At 44.8% G+C, this 12061-nt stretch overlaps 1 protein-coding gene across 4 annotated transcripts in view; it reads right to left on the reverse strand.

Moving 5' to 3' along the window:
• Positions 1 to 3985: 3985 nt before the first annotated feature.
• COPS3 (COP9 signalosome subunit 3) overlaps positions 3986 to 12061 on the reverse strand; it is a 38874-nt gene continuing 30798 nt past the window's right edge. For all 4 annotated transcript variants that reach the window (XM_010370941.2, XM_030923637.1, XM_010370940.1 and 1 more), the window contains 3 exons: positions 6091 to 6204; positions 4649 to 4729; positions 3986 to 4318 (listed from right to left, as the gene is read on the reverse strand). In XM_010370941.2, coding sequence (XP_010369243.1) covers positions 4265 to 4318; positions 4649 to 4729; positions 6091 to 6204 — 249 coding nt within the window. In that variant the 3' untranslated portion in view covers positions 3986 to 4264. The remainder of the gene's footprint in view (positions 4319 to 4648; positions 4730 to 6090; positions 6205 to 12061) is intronic.

The raw sequence follows: 12061 nt of genomic DNA on the forward strand, positions 1-12061 counted from the left end.
CAGCCTGGGCAACAGAGCGAAACTCCATCTCAAAAAAAAAAAAAAAAGTGTCCCCGGCAATTGCACACACCTCATACTAGCCTCACGAAACTGGAATAAGCCTTCGAAAAGAAGTTTGTCCTTAAGGTTTGTATCCAATATCAGCACTGGATTGTAAAACTTGTTGCTGATTTTGACCTGTATTCAAGTTAACTGTTCTCCTTGGTATTTGTTTAATACCCTATACATATCTTTGATTTCAACCCTTAGTACATGTGGCTTGGTGACTTCGTGGCCGAGGTAAGAACTGGCTTGTGGAAGACAGGTCGGTGGCTTGGTGAGTCTGTGTGGCCAGCAGTCTCTGATCTGTGCAGTGTATTAATGTGTCAGGACTGAGTGTTCTGGGATTTCTGTAGCACCTGGTAAGGGCTCCTGAACCAATTGTTTCTGTCTTGCCGGTCTATCTGGGTTGGAAAAGTCCAAGCCGTAGGACCCAGTTTCCTTTCTTAGCTGATGTTTTCCTGCCAGAACACCATGAGCTGCTACTTGTCTTGAGTTGGAAGCAGTTTGCATTTCCACCTGTAAATGTATCATCCTTTTAATTTATGTAAGGTTTTCTTGTACGCAATTCTCGATTCTTTGAGATGACAACACATTTTGTTTTTTTACTGTTATGTGAGAACATCAGGCCCCAGCAACATGTCATTGCGTAAGGAAAAATGAAAGTGCTGCTGTAAAAGAAACAAAAAAATTGGCTGGGCACGGTGGCTCATGCCTGTAATCCCAGCACTTTGGGAGGCCGAGGTGGGTGAATTGCTTGAAGTCAGGAGTTTCAGCCTAGCCTGGCCAACATGGTGAAACCCTGTCTCTAGTAAAATGCAAAAGTTAGCTAGGTGTGGTGGCAGGTGCCTGTAATCCCAGCTACTAGGGAGGCTGAGGTGGGAGAATTGCTTGAACCCAGGAGGTGGAGGTTGCAGTGAGCCGAGATCACACCACTTCACTCCACCCTGGGCAACAGAGCAAGACTCCATCTCAAAAAAAAAAAAAAAAAAAAAAAAAAAAAAAATCAGGAGTCTCACTAAGGTAGTAGCTACAGTGAGCAGATACCATCCCTTAGGGGTTGGGGAACAAAGGGAAAAGATTGGGATGAATAGAATTTAGAATTCTGAAGGAGGGCACAGTGGGAAGATGGGGGAGGCCTGCCTCCGGCCCCTGTATCTCTAAGGGGCTGTGCTGCGGCTGATTCTAGGAGCATGGGGGAAACTGCACACTAGAAGCAGACTTGCCTGGACAATACTGCTCAACAGAGGCAGATGCAGGGAGCCTGTCACTTTCTCCTCCAAGCTGTAATCCCCTTCCTGCTGGTTTGTAGAGGTCTAGCCCAAGAATCACAAAGCAGAACACAGAACAGGGGATTCAAAGCTGAGACGATCGTGACCAGCACTCCCCTCAAACACTGACTCAGGGTTTGCAGGTACTAGGACAAGATTCTAAATAATATATCCCTTTTCAGTTCAAAGTTTCAAAAAAAAAAAAATGCAGTATTTTAATGAATCCACCTTGGGAAAAAAATTATAATAGCGTCCACATCATTAGCAGCTCACAAGAGAGTTACTTTTCACTTACATAGTCATGACTGACAAGTACTAGCAGTTCGCAGACACATTTTAAGTGATTTTGATTTCAGATTCAGATGAGAAGCTAATTTCATTTTTTTAAAAAAACAGGGTCTGTAATTCATTACACAGATAAAAGATCATTTGCCATAAAATATTTTGTTTCCTAAGTGCAGGTATATGTAAACAAGTGAAAGTGATGCAACCCACCAATAGTCCTAATTCAAGTGCTAGAGAATTTGACAGTTTAGTTGATGGGTCAGAAAACTACAGGCTTGTCAGACCTAGCATGCTGCCTACTTTGGTTTTTTTTTTTTTTTTTTTTTTTGAGGGAGTTTTGCTTTTGTCACCCTTGCTAGAGTGCAATGGCGTGATCTTGGCTCACTGCAACCTCCATCTCCTGGGTTCAAGCAATTCTCCTACCTCAGCCTCCTGAGTAGCTGGGATTACAGGTGCCTGCCACCACGCCCAGCTAATTTTTGTATTTTTTAGTTGGTTAGGCTGGTCTCGAACTCCTGACCTCAGCTGATCCGCCCGCCTTGGCCTCCCAAAGTGCTGGGATTACAGGCGTGAGCCACCGTGCTCGGCCACTGCCTACTTTTTATAGTTTTACTAGTAACACAGCCACAGTCGCTCATGTACAGCTTTACACTTCCCTGCAGCAACACCGGAGTTACAATAGGCCATATGACCTCCAAAGCCTAAGTGTGGACTCTTCTAGGGTAACGTTTTATGTGACTCATGAGGTTTTTTTTTTTTCTTTTTTTAAATACAGTCTTGTTCTTGTCACCCAGGCTGGAGTGCAATGGCACAATCTTGGCTCACTGCAACCTCCGCTTCCCGGGTTCAGGCGATTCTCCTGAGTAGCTGAAATTACAGGCACCCACCACCACGCCTGGCTAATTTTTTTGTATTTTTAGTAGAGACGGGGTTTCACTGTGTTGCCCAGGCTGGTCTCAAACTACTGACCTCAGGTGATCACCTGCCTCGGCCTCCCAAAGTGCTGGGATTACAGGCATTCCACCACACCCAGCTGAGGTTGCTTTTTTAAATAATGAAAATGTGCCTTACCAGACAACTTGAAACATTTAAGAATTGAATGTTTGTAGTAAGAGTTTTTTGTTTTTTTGTTTTTTTTTTTGAGACGGAGTCTTGCTCTGTCGCCCAGGCTGGAGGGCAGTCGCACAATCTCGGCTCACTGCAAGCTCTGCTGCCTGGGTTTGCGCCATTCTCCTGCCTCAGCCTCCAGAGTAGAGTAGTTGGACTACAGGCGCCTGCCACCATTCCCGGCTAATTTTTTGTATTTTTTAGTAGAGACAGAGTTTCACCGTGTTAGCCAGGATGATCTTGATCTCCTGACCTCATGTTCCACCTGCCTCGGCCTCCCAAAGTGCTGGGATTACAGGCGTGAACCACCGCGCCCAGCTGAGAGAAATGTTTTTTAAGGACCAAATTTGATGTGTTTTAACCTGACCACACTTTATTCTGCTCCACACGATTCCAGGGCTAAATCAGTAAATCCTAGTCCAAATTCCTGTTATAGGAGAGGCCCTGAACATAATCAAAATGAAACGATCAGTTTACCTGAAATGCTTTGAGAAGAAAAAGTAGGAAAGCCTGCCATTTGTCTCTTAAAAACTCTAAGAGGGGGAAAAAAGCCATTTTCAAGACTACAAAATTGTAGTGCACACTAAAGGTTGGAAAGCACTTTTGACATCACCTGGGCAACATGCCAAAACCGCATCTCTACAAAAAAAAAAAAAAAAAAAAAAAAAAAAAAAAAATTAGCTGGCTGTGGTGGTGCTTGCCTGTAGTCCCAGCTACTTAGGAAGCTGAAGTGGGAGAATCACCTGAGCCTGGGAAGTTGAGGTAAGCCGTGATGGCACCATTGCACTGCAGCCTCAGTGACAGAGACCCTGTCTCCACAAAAAAAAAAAAAAAAAAAGTGAAGCACCAATGGCATCTCATAATCCACAACTCATACTCTTACTAATAATGCATGTTAATTTTAATTTTAAAAATTAACTTATGCCTCAGGGACGCTATTCTTTGTTTTCTTTTTTTTTTCCGTAAATAGAGACAGGGTTTCACTATGTTGACCAAGGTGGTCTGAATTCCTGGCCTCAAGCAATCCTGCCTCGGTCTCCCAAAGTGCTAGGATATTACAGGTGTGAGCCACTATGTCTGTCTGTCTGGCCTTTTTTTCTTTTTATTTTCTGAAGACACTGATGACAACTTTTATATTTTTTTAAGATACAAATTTGTCAATGAATAAAAAAACTTTCAGATTCAAATCTTCCAAAAATTCCTAAAATCCAGCTATTTCTGTTCACAGTGAATGTGCTTATTAAAAACTTTTCAGAGGAGAAAAAAGTGATGCAGAAGACACATTAATGTTCAAGCAACTTAAAACAAAAAGGTAGATTTAATGCAATAACAATAATTTGAGGATAAATAAATCCACGACAGACTTTAAAGTTTGCAAATCTGTTTCCTTTCTTTGCAGCGAGAATGGTTTTCTGAAAGCACATAGGACTGAAGATGTCAAAACAAAACTTAATTTCTTAGTCTCCAGGTGACACAGGCTTGGTCCTCTCTGCTGCCCTCCGAACACTTGCCACTGGCCAAGATGGTAGTTTCTCTTGTTTAGCTCAGGATGGATGTTAGTTTCAAGAATAACTGGATGGTTTGTTTCCTGAATCATCTTCTTGTGAGCCCATACTCTGTAAAGGGAAAGTGAAGTTATGTATTTATGTTTGCTTTTATCGAGGGTTCCCCAGCAGCCCAAAAAGCACACCAGTTTCCCTGTCCCTCCCAGAACAAAGCCACCCTGTGAACAAGGGCAGGCAATTCCAGGAACCACCCTAAGCATCCCTAAGTGTACTTCCAGGCCATCGTTTGAAAATGCTCTCAACTAGTATTTCTCCATGACCGTACTGGTAAGGGTTTCAAGAAATATTTAGTAACCGGAAACTTAGTTCCTGTGCCTGATGTGACAACGCCCCTCCTTCTCCACCCAGCCTACTTCTTATAATAAGGGGAACCCTCATCACCTTTTGTACAAACTGAGGGTTCACTGTGATCTCCTGGTCCATGGCTTTCAGCCGCTCATCCAGCTCTATGCACTTCAGCATCTGCATGACAGGCACATTAGAAGGTGGTCAGCGGCAGGTTTAGGTCAGCTGCATCCTTTCTAACTTAGACCGTTCACAAGGGCACTGTAGGTTCACAATCTCTTGATCTGAAACCCCTGGGGCCACATGGGTTTTGGAGCCAGCGTATTTTGGACTCAGAAAGCTAATACATGTATCATATAATACCCAATATCCCACCCAGCAGGATCTAGGCAAACCTCATACTCAAACACATAGTATCGTTTGCAGGGAAACTGGAGTATATTCACACTGAGATCAATGAAGACTAGACACCATTTCAGGTGACATTTTGCCATCAAATTTAACTATGTTAAAAAAAAACATAGTTTTCTGAGATTTAATATTCAGTTAACTTCACTGCTCAGAGGTAAGTAACAGAGACCACCCACAAAATGCCCCCTTCAGCCCCCAGAATCAGGACAGCATGCCCTCAGGAGACACAGGCTGCAGCCCAGACTGTTGCCTGAAGGGGACCATCAGGGAGGGCTTTGCTCTTCTCCTCCAGCCACCCCAACTCTGCTTCTCACATAGGGAGAGATGTTTCCTGACCTCCTAACCTGGAACTCCACAGACATTTCAGCAAAAACACAAGGCTCTATGTTGTAAGTGGCCGCTGGGAATAAAGTTATACTAGGCCCTTTAAGTGTTTTCAGAGTTAAGGGAGGTTTTGATGAGCTAGCTGGGATATCTAACCCATCACTTATTTATAGCTATACAATCTGGGAAAGTTTTGATTTTTGAGACAGTCTCCCTCTGTTGCCCAGGCTGGAGTGCAGTGGCACGATCTCAGCTTACTGCAACATCTGCCTCCCAGGTTCCAAGAGATTTTCCTGCCTCAGCCTCCAGAGTAGCTGGGATTACAGGCACGCACCACAACACCCGGCTAATTTTTTATTTTTTATTTTTTTTTTAAGTAGAGACAGGGTTTTGCCATATTGGCCAGGCTGGTCTTGAACTCCTGACCTAGGTGATCCACCCACCTGAGCCTCCCAAAGTGTTGGTATTATAGGCGTGAGCCACCATACCCGGCCTGGAAGAGTTTTAAGCAGCCCATTCTGGGTTTATTTTGTTGTTGTTGCTTTTCTTGAGACAGAGTCTTGCTCTGTCACCCAAGCTGGAGTGCGGTGGCACAATCTCGGCTCACTGTAACCCCCATCTCCAGGGTACAAGCGATTGTCCTTAAGCAGCCCATTTTGAAATTAACTTTCTAGTAACTAAGATGTTCATAGACTAGGAACTACCTGTACTTAAAACTAAAATTATCCTGGAACACAGAAGCAGTATTTCAAATACATCTCAACCATCAATTAAAAAAATAAAAACCTGGCATTCATGTTTACCTCCTGATCAATGTTATGAAGCATGGCTGGGTTATTATATTTTTCAGGGTTATCATGGAAACTGACCATACCATCCTTCTGGTTAATACTTGCAAAAATCTCACCATCTTCTATCTACAAAACAAAACAAAACAAAACAAAACAGGAAAGCAGTTTAGACCTGAATGCTATATGAATAGTCATCCAGTATAATTAGAGAGAAGCATAGAAGGCAACATGGATATAAATAAACTTGTATATTTTTAAGTGCCATGTTTATCCAAGTATTTATTAAATACCTACTATTTGCTAGGCACCATTATCGATGCTAAGAGGTATAAAACTGATACACACGGCCGGGCGCGGTGGCTCAAACCTGTAATCCCAGCACTTTGGGAGGCCAAGACGGGCGGATCACGAGGTCAGGAGATCAAGACCATCCTGGCTAACATGGTGAAACCCCGTCTCTACTAAAAAATACAAAAAAAAATTAGCCAGGCGAGGTGGCGGGCGCCTGTAGTCCCAGCTACTCGGGAGGCTGAGGCAGGAGAATGGCGTGAACCCGGGAGGCGGAGCTTGCAGTGAGCTGAGATCCGGCCACTGCACTCCAGCCTGGGCGACAGCGAGACTCCGTCTCAAAACAAAACAAAACAAAACAAAACAAAAAAAACTGATACACACACACACAAAATCCCTGCCCTTGCATTTTTGTTATTGAGGTGAGGTTCACACAACATAATTAACCATTTAATTTAATTAATTTATTTATTTGAGATGGAGGCTCACGCTGTGCCCCAGGCTGGAGTGCAGTGGTTCGTTCTTGGCTCACTGCAACCTCTGCCTCCCGGGTTCAAGCAATTCTCCTGCCTCAGCCTCCCAAGTAACTGGAATTATAGGTGCCTGTCACCATGCCAGGCTAATTTTTTTGTTTTCTGTTTTTTTTTTGAGATGGAGTTTCGCTCTTGTTGCCCAAGCTGGAGTGCAATGGCATGATCTTCACTCACTGCAACCTCCGCCTCCTGGGTTCAAGCGATTCTCCTACCTCAGCCTCCGGAGTAGCTGGGATTACAGGCATGCGCCACCACGCCCGGCTAATTTTGTATTTTTAGTAGAGATGGGGTTTCTCCATGCTGATCAGGCTGGTCTTCAACTCCCAACCTCAGGTGATCCACCCACCTCGGCCTCCCAAAGTGCTGGGATTACAGGCATGAGCCACCGCGCCTGGCCATTTTTTTGTATTTTTAATAGACATGGGATTCACCATGTTGGCCAGGCTGGTTTTGAACTCTTAACCTCAAATGATCCACCCGCCTTGGCCTCTATTTTTAATAGACATGGGATTTCACCATGTTGGCCAGGCTGGTTTTGAACTCTTAACCTCAAGTGATCCACCCGCCCTGGCCTCCCAAAATACTGGGATTATAGGCATGGGGTGCCGCGCCTGGCCTACCATTTTAAAGTGAGCAATTAATTGGCATTTAATGCATTCTACAATGTTGTGCAACCACCATCTCTAGTTCTGGAGCATTTTCATCACCCAGAAAGAGGTCCTAGGCCCATTAGCAGTCCCTCCCCATTCCCTCCTCCTCCCAGCCCCTGGAAACCACCAATCTGTTCTTGTCTCTTATGGATTTGCCTTTTCTGGATATATGAATGGAATCATACACTATGTAATCTTTTGTGGTCTGGCTTCCCTTACCATGATGTGTTTGAGGTGCCCTTGCATTTTTCAACATCAACTGCACTGAGATATAATTTACATTGCCTTTTGTTTTTGAGATGGGGTCTCGCTGTGTCGCCCAGGCTGGAGTACAGTGGCTTGATCTCTGCTCACTGCAACCTCCACCTGCTGGGTTCAGGGGATTCTCCTGCCTCAGCCTCCTAAGTAGCTGGGACTACAGGTGCACGCCACCATGCCCAGCTAATTTTTTGTATTTTTAGTAGAGATGAAGTTTTGCCATGTTGGCCAGGCTGGGCCACTGTATTTTAAAAAGTAAAGCCTAACAGGTTTTCATTTTATCCCAGTGGAAACTATCCACTGATTCTTCAAGATAACTTTACTGCCACTGGGGATTCCAAGACAGATTCAAGGTCTATATATCATTTATTTGCATCAGTTACTGGGGATTTATTTGACTGATCCTCAAAGCCAAATCTTGCCCATGAAGTCAAAAAGTGAGATACCAATAAAAGTGCCAAACAGGTATTTAATTCCTAACAAGATGTTCCACACAGTGATAATCACTTGTCCATTTTTAGCAGTGAAACTACTGGCCTACTCCTTTCTAGCTTTGGAAGGGATAGATGCCAGTTAGTGAAACAGCAACCAGCCCAATACATATTATATAAACTGCGGCCGGGCGCGGTGGCTCAAGCCTGTAATCCCAGCACTTTGGGAGGCCGAGACGGGCGGATCACAAGGTCAGGAGATCGAGAACATCCTGGCTAATACGGTGAAACCCCATCTCTACTAAAGAACACAAAAAACTAGCCGGGCGACGAGGCGGGCGCCTGTAGTCCCAGCTACTTGGGAGGCGGAGGCAGGAGAATGGCGTAAACCTGGGAGGCAGAGCTTGCAGTGAGCTGAGATCCGGCCACTGCACTCCAGCCTGGGCGACAGAGCCAGACTCCGTCTCAATAAATAAATAAATAAATAAATAAATAAAATAAAATAAAATAAAATAAAATAAAATGCATAGTTCTCTATGTGATTACAGAGAGCTGCTGCTTTAAGCAGATGGAATGTACCTAAGCAAAATTTGGAGTTACCTTCACCACAGCAGCACTATTCATAATAAATAAACCAGAACTGGAAACAACCCCAATGTCTAACTATTTATTTATTTATTTATTTATTTTTTGAGACCGAGTTTCACTCTGTTGCCCAGGCTGGAGTGCAGTGGCACGATCTCGGCTCAATGCAAGCTCTGCCTCCCAGGTTCACGCCATTCTCCTGCCTCAGCCTCCCAGTAGCTGGGACTATAGGCACCTGCCACCACGCCCAGCTAATTGTACTTTTAGTAGAGACGAGGTTTCACTGTGTTAGCCAGGATGGTCTTGATCTCCTGACCTCGTGATCTGCCTGCCTCAGCGTCCCAAAGTGCTGGAATTATAGGCGTGAACCATCTCACCCGGCCTATTTATTTTTTTTGAGATAGAGTTTCGCTCCTGTCACCCAGGCTGGAGTGCAATGGCATGATCTCCAGTCACTGCAACCTCCGCCTCCTGGGTTCGAGCAATTCTCCAGCCTCAGTCTCCCAAGTAGCTGGGGTTACAGGTACCCACCACCACGCCCAGCTAATTTTTTTTTGTATTTTCAGTAGAGACAGGGTTTCACCATGTTGGCCAGGCTGATCTTGAACTCCTGACCTCAGGTGATCCGCCTGCCTCAGCCTCCCAAAGTGCTGGGATTACAGGCACCACGCCCACCCTGTCCAACTAATTAAAATGGAAAGGTGTATCAAACACTGGAACATTGTAGCCCTGAAAATGAACTATGGCTACATACAGCATCACACATGACTCTCACAATGCTGAGTCAAAAAACTAGATCCCCAGAAAGTATGTGCTGTATGTTTCCTTCTACATTAAGCTCAGAAACAAACACAACTAAAATGGGATGTTAGAAGTCAGGATGGGAACAACCTTTCTAGAGAGGCACAGAGCTAGAAGCAGGCATGAGGGATTATTTTCTATGGTGCTGGTCATATTCTGTTCCTTCTTCTAGGTGTTGGAATCTTTGTGAAAATGTGTTTAGTCATACAGTTAAGTGTACTTTTCCAATGTTTACTTTAAAAAAAGAAAAAAAAAAAACCCTGCCCTCACAGACCTTTCATTCCAGGAGAAGGGTTTCTAAAGCCTGGCAGTTCTGACATTTGGGAGCATATAATGCTTTGGTGTGTGGGCTGTCCTGGGTACTGTAGGATGCTTAGCAGCATCCCTGGCCTGTATCCATTCGATGCCAGTTGCACCCCTATCTATGAAAACCAAAACTGCCTCCAGATGTTGCCTAATGTCTCCTGGAAGACAAAATCACCCTCAGAGGAGAACCACTGCTCCAGAGCCTGTCAGGGTGTCTGGGCTGGTTAAGCAGGGTTCAAAACTCACAACCACTTTGACCCCTCAACGCATTGCTAGCTTATATGTCCTGTCTGGTGTCATAACCACTCATGTATTTCTTCTCACTCACCACTGAAGAGGGAATTTCTTGGGGAAAGAGTCTATAGCTTACTTATTCTGTGCAACCCCTGTGGGGTTACCAAGATGCTCTTAGCAGACACAAGTCATAGAGGTATGATTTTGTTTGGTGTGTACATGTTTTGAGTGGTAGGTTGAAGCAAAAAACCCTTTAGAACACTTGTAAATTGAACTATCAAAATGAAATACTGAGCTGGGTGCAGTGGCTGGATCCAGCTGTAATCCCAGCACTTTGGGAGGCCAAGGTGGGAAAGTCACTTGAAGCTGGAAGTCTCAAGTTATGCCTGGCCAACATAATGAGACCCTGTCTCTACAAACAATTTAAAAATTAGCTGGGTGTGGTGGCACACATCTGTAGTCCCAGCTACTTGGGAGGCTGAGGTGAGAGGATCATTTAAGCCTAGGCATTCAAGGCTGCAGTGAGCCATGATTACGCCACTGCACTCCAGCCTGGGCAACACAGCAAGACCTTGTCTCAATCAATCAATCAATCAATCAAAATACGGTACTCTGTTATCACAAGGGAAACTAGTTTTATTACTCCTAATTCTGAAATCATACAGGGGGTCATATGATGCTTTGCCTGTCCTGAGCTGAGGACACAGGTTTTCAGTGAACTAAAACCAGATCAGAACTATATACTTATGTAACTGAATAGGTAGGTAGATTACAATACATCACTGTGGCGGGTTATCATATAGTCATTTAAATGATGCTTATCCAAATTGGGAGTGGATGCCTGGTTGGGGTGGGGCTGAGTGGGGAAATGCAACTGGGAGGTGATAAAGAGGGAGTGTCAGGGCGCTGGTGCTATTTCATTTCCTAAGCTGGGTGGCAAGTCCATGGGTGTGTGCTCTGGCCTCCTTTATGTCAGTGCTGTTCAGTGTAATAATCATCATGGACCAAAACCCTCAGCGAGGGAAGAGGCTGAGTCAGAATGTCAGTCAATGATGTCACTAAGCACACTGTAGTTCAGCAAACATTGTTCAGCAAGATTTCTTTTTTTTTTTTTTTTTTTTTTGAGACGGAGTCTCGCTCTGTCGCCCAGGCTGGAGTGCAGTGGCGCGATCTCGGCTCACTGCAAGCTCCGCCTCCCGGGTTCCCGCCATTCTCCCGCCTCAGCCTCTGAGTAGCTGGGACTACAGGTGCCCGCCACCGCGCCCGGCTAGTTTTTTGTATTTTTAGTACAGACGGGGTTTCACCGTGTTAGCCAAGAGGGTCTCGATCTCCTGACCTCGTGATCCACCCGCCTCGGCCTCCCAAAGTGCTGGGATTACAGGCTTGAGCCACCGCGCCCGGCCATCAGCAAGATTTCTTGCTGCAGCAGTTGGCTGATGTACGTACTGGCAAAAGCTTGTGATCTCATCACAGATAAGCAGAGAAAGTAGCCCTACGTTATACCTCTTCGTATACCCAAAATATTTCATGAGTGTTATAAGGTTTACAAAAATTCTGATCATGAAAATATGTAAATATAGGCACCTATAATACCAGCTACTTGGGAAGCTGAGACAGGAGAATTGCTTGAACCCTGGAGGCAGGGATTGCAGTGAGCTGAGATCACACCACTGCACTCCAGCCTGGGCAACAGAGAGTCCGTCTCAAAATGAAATAAAATAGAAAATAATGAGTACAGGGCTGGGTGCAGTGGCTCACACATGTAATCCCAACAATTTGGGAGGCCCAGGAAGGCAGACCAAGCCTAGGAGTTCAAGCCCAGCCTGGGCAACATGGAGAAACCCCATTTCTTCAAAAAAAAAATACAAGAATTAGTCAGGCATGGTGGCACATGTCT

Source organism: Rhinopithecus roxellana, chromosome 19 (genome assembly GCF_007565055.1).
Source record: "Rhinopithecus roxellana isolate Shanxi Qingling chromosome 19, ASM756505v1, whole genome shotgun sequence".
Taxonomy (NCBI): Eukaryota; Metazoa; Chordata; class Mammalia; order Primates; family Cercopithecidae; genus Rhinopithecus; species Rhinopithecus roxellana.